The sequence below is a fragment of the Penicillium cataractarum genome, assembly GCF_028827025.1.
Source record: "Penicillium cataractarum strain IBT 29864 chromosome Unknown utg000004l, whole genome shotgun sequence".
Lineage (NCBI taxonomy): Eukaryota > Fungi > Ascomycota > Eurotiomycetes > Eurotiales > Aspergillaceae > Penicillium > Penicillium cataractarum.
In genome coordinates, this window is record NW_026622740.1 from 2527979 (window position 1) to 2544761 (window position 16783).

Genomic DNA, 16783 nt, shown 5'->3' on the forward strand with positions numbered 1-16783 from the left:
AACTCATACGTTAACCAAACACTAGCCGAGCACCGTAGACCACAGTGCAGTTTCACACTCTATTCGCCGGGCTGGTTGAAACCACCATTACCCCACACGGAATTGCAGGATACTCTTGGCAAGCCCGTCTCAGCAACGGAGGCTTGGCACATCAGGGCGGAACCTTTTATTCCCTGCCACAACTGCAATTCGGGCGTTCGGAGAAGATCCGCATTTTGAAATACCGGGGCTAGCTAGCTGCCGTGACGAATGGAGGTTCTGTCCGCGATTCTGCAAGAAGGGGGTTTCCACCAAGATTGGTGGAACTTGACCCCAAACTAGGATGATCTTCGGAGGTTAGGCAGGGACGGAGCGTGGATAATGGGAATATCCACCGTTCAGGATTGAGTTCATTTTCAGAATGGAGCGTTGGGCTTCCAAGGCAAGCAGATGTGATATATTAGAGCGGTTGGCGCGTGGGATTTGTCTTGTGAAGAATTGACACGTTTTCGCTGAGATTCTCGACCATGTTCTTCTCCGGACTTGTTGTGGCTTCCCTGGCCCTTTGGGGTAAAGGGGTGGATGCTGCTTTCGGTCTTACTACTAACACTGATACTTACGTTGTTGATGCTGGGTCTAGTAACCCGCTCAAGTTTACGGTTGATCGGACGAACTGCGATATTACTTCGATCAATTACTATGGATCTGAGTTGCAGTATCAGTCGACAGGATCGCATATTGGCTCGGGATTGGGTAGTGCGACTGTCACTGCCACGCAGAGCGGTTGGTTATCCTATCACCTTTACGAAGCATTCCACATTATTGTTGCTAACGAGAGGGCTAATGGAAATAGGCGACTATATCAAGATTACCTGCACGACAAGCACGTTGACACACTATTATGTCGCACACAGCGGTGACCCTATCATCTACATGGCGACTTATACCACCGCCGGTTAGTATCATGGGAAATATACTGAGATATGGAATCCTCACTGACTTGCTCAAGAACCCTCGGTCGGCGAACTTCGCTACATCGCCCGTCTCAACGCAGACCTTCTCCCGAACGAAGAACCCTTCGGAACAGTCTCCAACATCGACGGCGGCACTGCCATCGAGGGATCAGATGTTTATCTAGTTGGCTCCGAGACCCGCAGCAAGTTCTACTCCAGCGAGCGATTCATCGATGATCAGCGACACTGTGAGCACACCCACCCCCTGAAATTCTTCGCAACTACTGACAACGACAGGCGTGTCTGGATCTGCCCACCGAGTCTGCATGATCCTCAATCAATACGAGACATCCGCAGGAGGACCCTTCCACCGGTACACCACTCCCTCTTGGTATCAACGGAAATCATTGCCAAAGCTAACATCACCAGTGACATCAACACCAACAACGTCGGCAGCTACACCGGTCTATACTGGTACATGAACTCGGGCCACGTCCAGACCGAGTCATACCGCCAGGGCCTGCACGGTCCATACCTGATGTATTTCAGTCGCAGCGGGACTCCAAGCACGGACATCGATACCTCTTTCTTCGCGGACCTCGGTATTACGGGATACGTCGCGACGTCTGGACGTGGATATGTCTCCGGTACAGCGTCCGGCGCGGATTCCTCGCTGGATTGGGTTGTTCATTGGTTAGTAGGCCCCCGATTGAACGGGTTTATTTGAATCTAGCTAATACAAGCAGGTATAATGACGCCGCGCAATACTGGACCTATACTTCCTCCAGCGGAAGCTTCACTTCCCCGGCCATGAAACCGGGCACATACACTATGGTCTACTACCAGGGCGAGTACGTCGTAGCCACGAGCTCGGTAACCGTCACCGCAGGATCAACGACAACCAAGAATATCTCCGGCTCCGTGAAAACAGGAACAACACTCTTCAAAATTGGCGAATGGGACGGACAGTAAGAGCACCCCCGGCCAATATCTCCCTCCTACCCATCCCACTCAATATCCATACTAACCATCCCTCTCCCTTCTCTCCAGACCAACAGGCTTCCTAAACGCCGCCTCCCAACTCCGCATGCACCCCTCAGACTCCCGCATGTCCTCCTGGACCTCCACCTCGACATACACAGTCGGCAGCTCCAGCGCATCATCCTTCCCAATGGCGATCTTCAAATCCGTCAACTCACCCATAACAATAAAATTCACCGCAACGTCCTCGCAAACCGGCGCCGCAACGCTGCGCATCGGCACGACGCTTTCGTTCGCGGGTGGCCGGCCGCAGGTCACGGTTAATAGTTATACGGGGAGTGCGCCGAGTGCGCCGACGAATTTGGATTCGAGAGGTGTGACCAGGGGTGCGTATAGGGGGCTTGGGGAGGTTTATGATGTCAGTTTGCCGAGTGGGACTATTGTTGCTGGAACTAATACGGTATGTCTTTCTTGTACTTGTGGAGTTGGTTGAGGGGCTGGGGTTTGGAAAGGGTGTGTTCGTTTTGCTGACCCGGTTTCGGTAGATTACTATTTCGGTCATTTCGGGGAGTTCGGGGGATGAGTATCTTAGTCCGAACTTTGTAAGTGACGTGATAAACTATCCTGATGGGCTGATAAAGGGAATTTTGCTAACGAGATGATTGTCTAGATCTTCGATTGCGTGGAGCTATTCCAGTAGATGGGTGCTGTGGCAGGGCTACAGCTAGCTGGACTAGGCAATATAGTTCACGTGAACTGATTGGATTTCATCTATTCCAAGTGAACTACACAATACAAAGTAAATCATTGAAAGATTATCATGTTGAATCAATTCAGCTCTACTGCTCTTTAAAAGCCATTACCAACAAAAAAAAGTCATCATCATAACCCCATAAGAGCAGCCCAGAAAAAGTATAAGAAAGAAAAGTAATAAAAATGTTGAATGTATACACAAGAAGAAACACCACGCGGACCAGTTAAAGGATCCACGTATAATCAAACAATGCAAGGTCTATGCGAGACTAGACCAAAGAGTTAAATCTTAATCACAACGCAACGTGGGTATCATATATCTATTCGGTATCGTCGACGGGGCCGCAGGTGCAGAAGAGGTTCTGGTCGCCGAAAGCTGGAGGAAGAGAGTTAGTGGATGACATTATGATTTAAGAGGAGTATAAAAGGGGTGAGGTGCTTACCATCATCAACACGAGTAACAGTGGGCCAGAACTTCTTCTCCAACAGGAAGGGCAGCGGGTACGCGGCCGTCTCACGGGTGTAAGGACGGTTCCACTCAGTCGAGAGCAGATCACGCTGAGTGTGGGGAGAGTTCTTCAGAACGTTACCATCACGGGGCTGCTTGCCGGCCTCAACCTCAGCAATCTCCTGGCGGATAGAGATGAGGGCATCGCAGAAGCGGTCCAGCTCGGCCTTGTTCTCAGACTCAGTGGGCTCGATCATGAGAGTGTTGGCGACGGGCCAGGACATGGTAGGCGCGTGGAAGCCGTAATCCTGGAGACGCTTGGCGATATCGATAGCCTCGATACCGCAGGTCTCCTTGAAACCGCGGACGTCGAGGATGAACTCGTGGGCGCAGCGGCCGTGGTCGTTGGTGTACAGGATCGGGTAGTGAGGCTTCAGGCGGGAGAGGATGTAGTTGGCGTTGAGCAGGGTGATCTTGGTGGCGTGGGTCAGGCCGCGGTCGCCCATCATGTTGATGTAGTTGAAGGTGATGGGCAGGATGCTGGCACTACCCCAGGGGGCGGCACTGATGGGTGGTGACGAGGAGCTACCGCGCTTGGTCTGCAGGTACTCGCTGGTGGGGTGGGAGGGCAGGAAGGGAGCCAAGTGGGCGGCCACACCGATGGGGCCGACACCGGGACCACCGCCACCGTGGGGAATACAGAAGGTCTTGTGCAGGTTGAGATGGCAGACATCGGCGCCAATCTCACCAGGGGAGCAGAGACCGATCTGGGCGTTCATGTTGGCTCCGTCCATGTAGACCTGGCCACCGTACTCGTGGACGAGACGGCAAGCCTCCTTCGCACCGGGCTCGAAGACACCAAAGGTGCTGGGGTAGGTGATCATGAAGGCGGCGAGCTCATCCTTGTGCTTCTCACACTTGGCCTTGAGATCAGCTAGATCCAGGTTACCAGTCTTGGTGTCGCACTTGATGGTAACGACGCGCATACCGGCCATGGCAGCGGAGGCAGGGTTAGTACCGTGGGCAGACACGGGGATCAGGCAGACGTTGCGCTTGGCATCGCCCTGCGCCTCCTGGTACTTCTTGATCACACGCAGACCGGCGAACTCACCCTGAGCACCAGAGTTGGGCTGCACGGTGACCTCAGCCATGCCAGTGATATTAGCCAGCTGAGCCTCGAGATCATCGATCATCTGGATGTAACCCTTGGCCTTGTCGGCAGGCATGAAGGGGTGAATCTGGGAGAATTCGGGCCAAGAGACGGGGATCATTTCCGTGGTAGCGTTGAGCTTCATGGTGCAGGATCCGAGGGGAATCATAGAGTGGGCGAGAGACAGATCCTTGGACTCGAGGTGGCGGATGTAGCGGAGCATCTCAGTCTCGGAGTGGTGGGTGTTGAAAACGGGGTGGGTCATGAAGGGGGAGGTACGCTCCAGGTTGGCGGGGACGGAAGCAAGGCCAAGAGTACCGTCAACCTCGACGGGGGAAGCACCCTTGTAGGCAGCAAAGACATCCAGAATTCCCTTGACCTCGTCGCGGCCGACAGTCTCGTCCAAGGAGAGACCAACCTTGTTACCATCGAGACGACGCAGGAAGATGTTGGCCTTGAGAGCAGTGGCGTAGATAGCATCAGCCTCGGAGGCATCAGCAAGCTCGATAGCAAGAGTGTCGAAGACGGCGCCGCCCTCGACGTTGGAGCGGGAGGGGACATTGTAACCGAGACCGACCAGCTTCTCACGGAGAAGAGAGGTCATGGACATGATACGCTGAGCAATGGACTTGAGACCGACGGGGCCGTGGTAGATGGCGTACATGGCGGTCATGTTGGCGAGCAGAGCCTGGGCAGTGCAAATGTTGCTAGTGGCCTTCTCACGGCGAATGTGCTGCTCACGGGTCTGCAGGGCCAGACGAAGGGCACGGTTGCCCAGGCGGTCCTTGGAGACACCAACGACACGGCCAGGAACCTTGCGCTTGTACTTGTCGGCACAAGCGAAGAAAGCGGCGTGGGGACCGCCGAATCCCATGGGGACACCCAGACGCTGGGCGCTACCAAAGGCAATGTCGGCACCGAACTCACCGGGGGCCTTGAGAACGGTCAGAGCCAGCAGATCGGTGGCAACGCTGAAAGTACCACCCTGGCTGTGGATGGAGTCACTGAGAGACTGGAAGTCGTTGATACCACCCTCAGTATCGGGGTACTGACCCAGAACACCAATCAGGTGGTCTCCCTGCTCCTTGACCAGCTGGAAGTCATTGGCCATGATATCACCGACCACCAGGTTGATTCCGAATCCCTCGGCGCGGGACTGCATAACGGCAATGGTCTGGGGGTGGCAGAGGTGAGAGACGACGTAGGACTTGTCAGCCTTCTTCTGCTTAGAGATGGGCATGGTGGCAAAGGACATGGTCATGGCCTCGGCGGCGGCAGTGGCCTCGTCGAGGACTGAGGCATTGGCGAACGGCAGGCCAGTCAGATCAGCAGTCAAAGTCTGGAAGTTCAGCAGGGACTCGAGACGACCCTGGGAGATCTCAGGCTGGTAAGGGGTATAGCTGGTATACCAGGCGGGGTTCTCAAGGACGTTTCGGAGGATAACGGGAGGGACAATGGTAGGGTAGTAACCAGTACCAATGTAAGTCTTGCCAGAGATATCAATCTGCTTGCGGTAGGTATCGAGCAGCTTAAGCATGTCGGTCTCACCCAGACCACCCTGGATGGGAGAGCGATACAGGTTAATGTCGGCATGGGGCTCGGCAACCTTGAGGTCCTTCTTGGACAGGATATCCTCGGGAAGGACCTGCTTGACGAACTCGTCGAGCGAGGCCGCGGGGGGATCCAAGACGGCCAACATCTCCGAGGCGGCCTCGGGGGAGGGGCCAATGTGACGGCGGGGGAAAGTGTCGAGGGGCTGGAAAATGTCCTCGGGGTGAGGATCACCGTGAGCGTTCACGGAGCTAGTATACACACCGCGGCGAGCGGGCGTAGCCGTACTAGCATGTTGAGAAGTATGCAGAGCGCGGCGAGTAATGTTCAATGGTGCAACCGAAGCAGTGCGCAGGGAGACCGGCGAAGGGCCGACACGCACACGCGAGCGCAGGGCCAGCTGTCGGCCACCACGCAGGGCAAACCAAGAGGCTGCCATGCTGGAGAGAAGCTACCGGGGGGGAAAGTGACGGAGTGACGTCGGGAATCTTGTTGAGGGGCGGTAGCCAAGGGGGGCCTCAACACATGCACCCAAGAAGCAATTGGAGGGGGGAGGGAGGGGAAGAGGGGAGAGAGTGAGGGAGAAAAGAACCAGGGTCAAGGAAATGATATATTTATTTCCTTAAGGGCAAAAGCTTTAATTTTTTTTCGGGATTCCATCGAACGCATCTTTGACCGAGGGGCGGGCAACGGGCAAAAGATTGTCGGGAAACATTTCACGGGACTGATAAGGACGCTTATCGGGCGAATGACAGTCTAGACCGGGCTTATCGGCAGTGCAAACAGGGCAAAACACCCCTGCCATCGGACGCGCTTCCGCTGGTTTTCCGACGGGAAAGTCGCCCTGGACTCACTCACCTCCTTCTTTCTTCTCCACCGATTTCCACCGATAAAGTCGGGGGATCCACATCGAGGGGGATTCCCCTCCGGCTTCGCGCTCACTCCCGGAGAGCTCTCTCCACGGCCTCCGATCGATCCAAGGGTGAGATCACATCTAGAAGATCTATGTTGCTACACTGACTACGATTACTTGGACGGCTAATTGAACGAGAATGGTTGAGAAAATGCCTACAGTATGAAGGCGACATGAACTACAGATGACATGTGATCCACCCAAGAAAACCCCCGGGTTCCTTTCTCTCCCCGCGGGACTCGCCCCGGCTCGATTAAATGGTATACCGGAAGCTGGCCTCTCCCTCGATCACCCGTTTACCCTGTTCAGCCTGTCGATTGCAGAATCGGAACCAAATACTCATCACACACACAATCAGAATAATCAACACATTGCATCTGCAGGGGATAAAAGGTCAGCACAGAACCAGACAGTTACACCGCCAGGCCAAGGGAGAATCCAGCCCTCCCGATAAGCGATCCCGATAAGGTGGAGGTTGAAGTCACTTACGCGAGCGCGGCGTACATTCCCGGCCGATACTCCGGCGCGTCCTGAGTACGGAACACCAAACTACTAACGATACCGCCCAATCCACCAAAGCCCACCAGGGTCGCACTCGAGAATGCTCGCGTCCATTGTCCACGGACGTTGTTCGCTTGATAAGCCATGCACGAGGGAATGTTGGCATTGGCGCCGGCCACGGTGAAGAACACGCCCGCGTACCGAGTAGCGTCACCCTTGGCAAAGCCCATCATGGGCAGTCCGATGATGCAGAGCAGGGCGTTGAAAATCAGGATGGGTGCGCGGACGTGGTACTTGTCACCAAACCAGGCGGTCGCGTACATGATGATGCCGGCGAAGACGTAGGGTGGAGCGACGAGGCATTGGGCTGCGCCGACTCCGAAGCCCATACCTTCCATGAGGATGATGGGGAGGAAGTAGGCAATTGCGTAGGTGACGGTGGTCAGACAGCTGGACATCTCATCAGTGGTCTGCTTGGATGGTGTCGCAGTGTGTCAATGGTGGTACTTACAAGAAGATCATAGCGAAGCCCCAAATCTTCAGGTCAGCAGCCGGCCGCAGGAACTTGACCAGCGAGAAAGCCTCCAAGTTTCCATCCTTGCGGTCATTGTTGATGCGTCGCACGATAAAGTCACACTCCCTTTGGTTGAGGAACTTCCAGGACTTGGCTGCCCGGTCGGGGAAGTCGACCAAGAAGACATAGCAAAGCAATCCGATAGCCCCGGTAATCTAATAGCAGTGTCAGACAATCCAGATATTCCAATGCAACCTCATTGACCATGGAAGAGCCACATACCACACCCTCGAGGATAAAAATCCACCGCCAACCACTCAACCCATGCTGGCCATTCAACTGCATCAAGCCAAAAGCAAGAATACCAGACAAAGCCGAAGCAACACAACCAATCAAATAGAAAATAGAGAACCGTTTTTGAACGTCATCTTGAACAGTATTAGCCATGGAACCCCCTCTCAATTGAAACGAAATCCCTTGCTCGACAACTTACATCGCGTATACCAGCAAGACAACAGATAGACACAACCAGGGAAGTATCCTGCCTCCAAGACACCGAGCAGAACACGCAATCCGACCAATTGACCCCAATTCTTGACAAAGCCGGTTCCCTGCGAGGGCCATTAGCGAAAAGAAAGAGTCATCTAAGGACGACGGCTAAACGTACAATCATAATCACCGCCCAAGTCATGATGATCGTGCTCAGGAAGATGGTCGGTCCGATTTTGCGGATTAAAATGGTCATTGGTGGTTGGAAGATGATGTAGGGGACGAAGAACATGAGGACGACGATGGACTATACCGGGATGCGGTTGTTAGTATACACGAACCTCGTGGCTGAGTAGAATACGGAGGGAGTTGATACTCACATAGCGATTTCCAACACTCAACTTCAACTCTGTCTTCAATCTAATCGATTCATATGCGTTAGCAACAAACATCTCGGAGAATATAAAACAGAAAGTAAAGCAGAACATACCCTGCAATAGCAGCAGCACTCAAATTCGTCCGATCCATCAACGAGATACAATACGCCAAACCCGTCATCGTAACCAGTCGCATATCAATCCGCCGAATAATCTTCCTCTGCTCCTCCGGCGTGAACTCCTCATCGTAATCGCTGGGAGGCGTTTCCTGGCCCGCGACATCCTCGATGCGATCTACGCTGCCTGGTTTTTCGTCGGACATGATTCGTGGCGGCGTTGACAAAGAAGTAGAATAAGAAGGGGCTTGATTGGATAATGCGTTGAAGATAATAGGTTGGGGGAAACAAGAACAAGAAACAAGGATCCTCGCGGATATTCAAAATAATGGAGGGGTAGTGTGCATTTATCTCTTCTCTGGGAACTAGATCTGGGCACCGGGGTTATAAGGTAGTCGGAGAACAAAGAACACGAACACAGCTACCGTGCGGAACAGACTAGCATAGCAGAGTAGAGTAGTAGAGTACCGTACCAGCAGATCCAACAAAGAAACCACTAGGAAAACGATTCCCCTCCAAGCCCTAGCGCCCTCCATCTCCATATCGACTCCATAATTCTCGCCCAGCAAATCTAGCCCTCCAGTCTTTAGCCAACCCCTCCGCCACCAAACACTTTCCACTAGCAATAGCCGACAGAAAACAGCAAACTACCTCGGTGCAAGACGAAATGCCCGGAGTATGTGCGACTCGGGAATGGCTGCGCGAGACACGTCCCCTCTCGACAAGAGACAAAAGGAGGGGTGTTGTCTCCACAGACAAGGCTGGGCAGTGCAAGTGTACGGGTCAGAATTAGCGATGGGCCAGGGTGGCGGGCGTGGAACAAGGTGACGATCTGGGGATGTTTGGGCCGGGGAGAAATGCGGGGGAAAAGACCTTGATGGTGTGGACTTGGCGACTTGGCGATGGAGCAGTGCGAGTGGGAGGCGAGATCGTGTCGTCAGCTGCTGCTGGATGGGGGAATAATAGGGTTGTGGGTCATACGAACCTGCGACGGGTGTGTCTATCTAAGGTTTTGAGTTTTTGAGTTTCCAGCAAAGAAGGGTCGTTGTCGGGGTGAGATACGCGAAAGGAATAGGGATCAGGGTTTAAAGGCGTGGGATGTCGAGCGTCTGTAAAGGGATGGGTGGTTTATGAGAGAGATTATTGGTTTAGATTGTCTGCGTTGGTTTCCTAGCGCTGTGTAGATACCCCAAACCCCACAGTATTCGCCCCCACAGTCAGGGCCGCCGAGAAAGTTAAGGTTTGGAGGCGGGCGAAAGTAGGCTGTTGCCTCCGAGAGCTAGCGATGGGAACCACGGGATGTATACGAGGTGCAACACCTCCTTGCTGGATTTCAACTTGTTTGAAATATAAGAGAGAAAGTTTAATAAAAAAAAAAGAGGAGTGAAAGAGCTTGGAAATTGAAATGTACCGCGGCATGTCGCGGATGTGGGTGATTTGTTGGCACTAGCCACCACTCGTGATGGTTGCATGGTGCAAAAGCCCCCATCTTGGCTGGACCTTGTCTGTTCGCTAGCCCTGTCGTATGATCTCATTACTTGGGACTAGCGTGTATCATATAGCCGACTTGGATCTTGAGCTGCAAATAAGAATGTATCGATCGGGGATTTTGGGATTTGGGACAGGGATTGTTAACAGACGAGGCTGGACAGCCGCATAGGCCCCACGTGGAGATTTTACCCCAGCTTTTTACGGGTCCAATCGGTTGGTATAAATCAGTTGGTGTCACGATAGGCGAGGACTAGATGGGTCTATACCGGTTTGTACATATCTCATGGATAACATCGCCTGTGTTGTGCAATGATATGAAAAGCGTACTTTGATTATACTTGTCTGGCTATCGACCCTGTCTTTATCTTCGCAACCAGTACCCTCGGCAAAACGACACCAATTCGGCGTCAATTCGGACCAATTATTGCATATATCCCCGCCTTTCATCCGGAACATCCGCCAGCAGTGGTTGCTCCTCTTCCTCGTCGCTAAATCCTCCGGCTCCTTCCGAGCTGACACGTTTTCCTGCGATAGATACAAACCCGACCAAGGCACATCCAACGACTAATCCGGCTAACGCCAAGGCAGCATTGATGGGAGTCGGGTTTCCGTTGAATGGGCCCTGGGTCAGTGCATCGAGTCCATACTGGGAGAAAGTTGCCAGACCCGAGAGGCAGATGATCGTTCCGTATACTCGTCCGAATGTTGCAAATCCGAAGACCTTAATGGCGTAGTCGCTAGAGGATGATGAACCAATAAGGCTTGAAGGTGATATACCAGAGAATGGTATACTTACGACATGGCAGAGTAATATAAAGGTCGTAGTAAGACAAATAATACGACAGTCACATAGCCAGCTCCAGCGGACGGAACGCAATTGACTACCCCAATTATAGTGGTAGACACAACGATAAACCCAAGTACCCTCTCGAGTCTCAGGTTATCCAACAAGTAGCCAATGATAGGAGTCGATAGGATCCCTCCTAGTGGGAGGGCGATATCAAAAAAGTCATTGATATGCTTTGCCTGAGCTGTCGAGTCGAGTAAATATGCATACTGCATGCGTATAGTGGCGATGAAATAATTCATCCGAATCATTTGTAAAATTGTCATGACAGTGATTAGAATAAACCATGGCGAGGTCATTTGCTGGCGGGCAGGTAAGTTGTGGAGGATACCCCGGACTTGGCCGGTGTGCGTTTGACTGTCGTGATTCTTGGCTCGCTGGTTTTTCTTTTTGCTAGTGCCGAGGCACTTTGTCCACTTGCCCAGTCTCACTCGAAAAAGTAAACAGCGCTCTCTGTCCCCAGTGTAGTGTTCTTCTCTGTGGTGGGTTTCATTTTGACTGGGGCGTATTTGCTCGAAACGGTTCTCTGTAAGTCCCAGTTCATTCTTTGGCAAAATACCAGATCCATACCCATCCTTTGGTATGATGCCGATAAAACCGATGGCGAGTAAGATCGGCACCGCAGTAAACCACAAAAAAAACATGCATGGTGTCAAAGACTGATATGAAGCCCTGTAAGCAACGTGATAAATCAGAAATATCGCCGCAGAGACGTCAAATGCGCCAGTTATGAGAGCGAAGATGCGCCCCGAATATTGTGAGAAGGCATTCGCAACTTGAAATGACGGTACGAAAATGCAGGTACCCCCGAGAGCGAGAAGGAAGTTTCCAACGAACAACCATCGATATCGTGAGAAATGGAATGATATTGCCATCATTCCACAGCCGAGGAAAAGGTTAATACATCCTAGGATGTTGCAAGATCGTGACCCAAGGCGATCAAGGATTCCACCTGCTAGTATGGATGATATGTTCGCTGTTGTAGACCCGATGGTATAGAAAAGATTCAGCCTAAGACACGTGGTTCAGCAGAGTTTTAACAAACCAAAGGCTCTCAAAACATAGATCAGACATACTTCAAATCTTGCTCCGGACATAAATGGCCATCGTCACGAAGATCCTCATCACCACAAAGATCGTGGAAAACACCTTCTTCGATAAGGACCGGCTTCAGCGCTGCGAATCCAAAAACGATACCAGAGGCCAGGCTACATGCGAGAATCGTGAAGACTACCTGCACTGTACGACATTAGTAGTGGGTTCAAATGAACGAAGATGGCACATGCCAATCCGCTTGATGGTGGAGTGCTTGTATGCTTGGAGACTCTTGGTGTCATTTGGGAGAGCTGTTTGAGGCCGAGTACGGAGATAGCAGTCGTCATCTCGCAACATTATTGGTGACAGAATCTCAACACCCTCTGCCTCCCTGTGGCCATCAATAACTGTGTGGACAGAACCATCCTGGAGAAGAGACATTGAATACGGTGCTCATCAGAAAGCCCCGATGGTTTGGTTTGGAGAGTTATAGCCGGGGAAAAAGTTCAAACAGAATGGTCTTATTGCACAACAGGAAGAGCATTCCGTCGATTCCGATCCCTTGGTGCTTCCGTTTTCCAGAATCAGACGGCACAGGCCCTTCTAGATGCCCTGCCCGCCATGAACAACGGAGCATGTACTGATTTGCATCACAATTCGGTTCACAACATGATGTTTGACTCTCTCAGGGCCTTGAGTGTGATGCCTATCACGGCATATTGCAGGGCAGGCAACCCCGTCATGATCAAAAGATAACATCTTATCTTGTTCAACGCGAATCTAGGTACATTGGGGTTTGTGGTTACACGGGCAGGGTGAATCTGGAAAGGTTGAGTTGATTACTAGAAATTGTTGGGGAGATATTGAAAAGCTGCGATATACGTTCTTGCTCTGTTCAGAATCTTGAGGAAGCCGATCGGTGTAACCGCTTGTGATCAGCTTAAGTACTCGAAACGTGTGTTGGTGTAGATCACTTTGGTTTGACCTTGGCTATATATATCGAGGGGGGGGTTGACCTGAGAACGAAAGCACACATCAGGTGTTGGCTCATTTTGGTGAGATTCGGTACAAATATTCCGACCAGTTGTCTTCGACATAATAGAAATTTCAGTGTCTGGTACACATGTTGGAAACACGAATTCCACCTGCCTAGTTGTCATTTGCCATGTGGTGGAGCATCATTGTGGCGAAATGTTATACACTATAGCCTGACAGCTCTAGTCTAACATCGACAATACCCCTTCCTTAGAATAACATTTCTCAGTCCGTTTGGAGCCTTGAGTATTAAACTGGCATTAATTGGAATAGCTCACATCAGATTTGATATGATTCTAAGAGCAACTTGCATCGGAGAATAAACGTTGGGGCGAGCCAGCGCCGATAAGGATGCGATAAGAATGTACAAAAAGCCTAACGTGCGATCGACAGCGACTGGAGGTGAGCTTTGAAGTGGTATGATAATAAACCATGAATTTCCACATACACCTCAAGCCTATTGTCCCTAAATGAGTGCCTGTTCCAGTGGAATTAATGTAGCCCGCGGCCAATTAATTTATCGAACCTGGCCAGTGCCAGGGAAATCCGACCACAATGACGTCGGCGCTCGAAACATGACAGCGCCAGTGACGTAGGGCCCGTTAGCTGTCAAACAGCGATCTCAACACCACCAACCTCTTTGTTAACGTTTTAATTTCTCGACCGATTCATTGGGAAAATCAACCTTCAGAACAATCGATTGAAGATTATCGCAAAATCTTCTCCTCAACCCGCTGTCTACCCGAACCTCCAGCCCGCACCGTGAACCGACCGGTGGTAAACAAACGCTAGATCTGCTACAAGTCGTCGTTGGGCGAAACCCTGGACACCAAATGGCGACTGTTTCAATCAACGCCCCCGGCTTAAGCGGGGGTCTTCTATATAACAATGGCTCGAACAATGCACGAGTATGCATTACGTCGGAGACGGGTGAATTCGATATGGAGACGATCAAAAATTGGCAGGATGAAGGGTTCGATGTCGTGTACCTCCCGTTAGATGGGGGAGGTAAGGACTATGAGGGTCGGTTGAGAGGGGTCAAGGAAGGACTGGGAGTTGGCGAGAACTATGCAGTCATTGGTAAGATAATCTCCAACAAGCGGCAAATGGACGGGTTCGTATATAGCTAATGTGAGCAGCATATGGCGAGGCGGCCAACTATTGCTTGGACTATTATCTGAAATCGCAAAATGCTAGCCGCCTCTGCGCACTCGTTGCATACTACCCCAGTGTCATACCGGACACGCGATCTCGATTCCCGCTTTCCCTCCCTGTACTGGTGCACCTAGCAGGCGATACTGTGGATGTCACTACCATTCCGGTCGCGTTGGGCCTGCAAGGCAGGAAGAAACGCAAGACCCGCCCTATCAATCCCGGAATCGGTACGGGTGAACGACTCGAGCTCGCATATCCTGCTTATACCTACGACAATGCCCAACCGGGCTTTGCCGAGCATGACATGGAGGAGTATGACCACCTTGCCGCTGACCTGGCATGGACACGTACGATCCATGTCTTGCGCAAAGGATTCTCACGACAGGCAGACCTGGAGAGAAGATGGGAGGAGCATCAAGAGGGTAGGTTCTTATTTAAAATCGACCGTACTCGGTACTAACGATACTGCAGGAAAATACTTCAAGTCCAATATCACCAAGACTATGGATGCGTACGTTTCACACAAGAAACCTGCCGTCACGTATGTGCCGACAATGAGTGGAGGAATCGGCACACAAGCTCTACGCCGTTTCTACGACCATCATTTCCTCGGAAAACTCCCTCCTTCTATGCGAATTCGCCTTCTCTCGCGAACATCAGGAGCCGACCGTGTAGTCGATGAGCTTTACGTCTCATTTGAACATTCTCAGGAGATTCCCTGGATGCTTCCTGGAGTTCCTCCCACGAACAAACGCGTTGAGATCATTATCGTCAGCATTGTCAGTTTGCGCGCAGGTCGCCTATACTCAGAGCACACATACTGGGATCAGGCCAGTGTCCTAGTTCAAGTGGGTCTTCTGGACCCGAAACTTGTTCCCCAATCCGGCAAGGGAGTCGATCGCCTCCCAATTGTTGGCCGTGAGGCTGCTCGTCGTATTCTACATGAAAACCCAGAAGAAGAGCAAGTGGATTATCACAATCGAATGATTCGACGTGCCCGGGCCCTGAGGAACCGAAGTTCGCGCGCCTCGCAGGCGGGCGAAGAGTCTGCTGTGGAGTTGAAGAGCGAGGCGGAGACCCCTATGCCCATTAGAGAGAAAAATAAGGGTAAATCGGTGCAGGAACAGGGAATCCCACAAACCGAGCCACCCAAGGCCAATAATGGTACACCTGATGAGTCAAATGGACATGAAGAGGACGACGATGGGGCAGTCACTGAGACCGAGTCCACCAAGCAGTCCAAGTCGGAATCTGCCAACCACAAGGCTTTTGTCGAGGAAGGTAGCGACGAGAATGGTGAATGACGAGTCAAATAGCCCGCGAATATTGTGCTCTAGTTGGTTCTTCTGAGCAGTTCATTTTGAACATGGATCCAAATCAGATTGGAAGGATAGTGTATTATATCCGCATTTTCTTCTTAGCGATGAGTCATAATTACCATGTTTTTTTTTCAAGTTTCCATCCGATGCTTTCGCACGAATGCCATCTCTGATCTAAGAAATGCAAACTTATTGACAAGTGAATTCGTGCCAGACATTTCATGACCAAAAATAATCTGGGACTCGACGGAAAATAGAAGAGCACGCAGACATATTAATATATCCCGTAGAGTCAGTAGTAAAGTCATTAAATTATACGCCATGTAAACCTCACAGATGAGGTGACTCAGTTAGGAAGTCTCCTCATAGTCCTAACCGGGGCCAAGCCCTCACCACCATACTGCGATAAGTCCATCACAACAGGTTCAACGTCCCGGAATCCAAACTTCTCATAAAGCGCATGCCCATCATTCGATGATTCCAGCCAGAAATCAACTAGGCCCATCTCCGTGCCTACCTCAAGGCCTTTCTTGATAAGCGCAGAACCAATCCCATAACCACGACACTCAGGAAGAGTAGCCAAAACTTGCAGATCTATACCAAGTTAGCTGAAATTCCCAAATCCAAAAAAGTTGAAACAGTTACATACGACCGAATATCTTCTCCGACATGTATTTCTTTCGCATTGCCACTGTCGAGCGAAGGAATGTATTACAGCCTTCCTGATGCGCACCAGCCGGCCACTCGATATCCTTCCAGTCTTCAATCACCTTTGGTTCGAGGTAGAAGTGCCAAAGAGAAATGGCAATGATCTTTTCTTGGCCGTTCTCGTCGCTGATTACGGCCTTCCAAATCCTTGCGCTCGGGTCATTTTCAAGTTTATTGGCAAGATCTTTTGCTCGAAATGATGAATCACCAGGTGGGCCGAACAAGACTAGCGAAAGATTATTTTTCGGCTCTGTTTTGCTGGGAGTGCAATTGGAGGTAGCCTCTATGTGTGCGACTGTCGCACAATCAGCTTCTGTTGCTGGGAGGATTTCGAAATCCAGCGAGCTCGGTTTTGATGCGGCCATGACGAAGGGTGAGAGAGTTAGAGGAATGCAATACTTGAAGTGGAAGAAAAGCCGTTGCGAGGCAAATGGGACACGTATTCGTACAGAAAATGCGCGAGCCTCG

The 16783-nt window shown here is 51.4% G+C and overlaps 6 protein-coding genes across 6 annotated transcripts; 2 read left to right on the forward strand and 4 right to left on the reverse strand.

Annotated features, from left to right (window-relative positions):
• Positions 1 to 506: 506 nt before the first annotated feature.
• Positions 507 to 2613, forward strand: rglA (putative rhamnogalacturonase B; the record flags this gene model as incomplete). Its single annotated transcript, XM_056698349.1, has 7 exons — positions 507 to 762; positions 833 to 934; positions 989 to 1625; positions 1679 to 1900; positions 1983 to 2373; positions 2459 to 2515; positions 2584 to 2613. 7 exons carry the CDS (start codon positions 507 to 509, stop codon positions 2611 to 2613), a joined length of 1695 nt encoding a protein of 564 aa, XP_056556874.1.
• A 373-nt stretch (positions 2614 to 2986) lies between these two features.
• N7496_005421 (glycine decarboxylase subunit P) lies at positions 2987 to 6254 on the reverse strand (the record flags this gene model as incomplete). Its single annotated transcript, XM_056698350.1, has 2 exons — positions 2987 to 3042; positions 3110 to 6254. 2 exons carry the CDS (start codon positions 6252 to 6254, stop codon positions 2987 to 2989), a joined length of 3201 nt encoding a protein of 1066 aa, XP_056556875.1.
• Positions 6255 to 6981: 727 nt separating this feature from the next.
• On the reverse strand, positions 6982 to 8931 carry N7496_005422 (putative phthalate transporter; the record flags this gene model as incomplete). Its single annotated transcript, XM_056698351.1, has 7 exons — positions 6982 to 7105; positions 7218 to 7679; positions 7741 to 7958; positions 8026 to 8171; positions 8237 to 8354; positions 8411 to 8539; positions 8683 to 8931. 7 exons carry the CDS (start codon positions 8929 to 8931, stop codon positions 6982 to 6984), a joined length of 1446 nt encoding a protein of 481 aa, XP_056556876.1.
• Positions 8932 to 10637: 1706 nt separating this feature from the next.
• N7496_005423 (putative MFS transporter) lies at positions 10638 to 12539 on the reverse strand (the record flags this gene model as incomplete). Its single annotated transcript, XM_056698352.1, has 4 exons — positions 10638 to 10953; positions 11013 to 12074; positions 12140 to 12302; positions 12389 to 12539. 4 exons carry the CDS (start codon positions 12537 to 12539, stop codon positions 10638 to 10640), a joined length of 1692 nt encoding a protein of 563 aa, XP_056556877.1.
• A 1427-nt stretch (positions 12540 to 13966) lies between these two features.
• N7496_005424 (dienelactone hydrolase) lies at positions 13967 to 15592 on the forward strand (the record flags this gene model as incomplete). The annotated part of the gene is made up of 3 exons (XM_056698353.1): positions 13967 to 14213; positions 14273 to 14710; positions 14760 to 15592. The coding sequence occupies 3 exons, from the start codon at positions 13967 to 13969 to the stop codon at positions 15590 to 15592; spliced, it is 1518 nt and encodes a 505-aa protein (XP_056556878.1).
• A 361-nt stretch (positions 15593 to 15953) lies between these two features.
• Positions 15954 to 16680, reverse strand: N7496_005425 (GNAT family N-acetyltransferase; the record flags this gene model as incomplete). Its single annotated transcript, XM_056698354.1, has 2 exons — positions 15954 to 16201; positions 16257 to 16680. 2 exons carry the CDS (start codon positions 16678 to 16680, stop codon positions 15954 to 15956), a joined length of 672 nt encoding a protein of 223 aa, XP_056556879.1.
• Between the last annotated feature and the right edge of the window lie 103 nt (positions 16681 to 16783).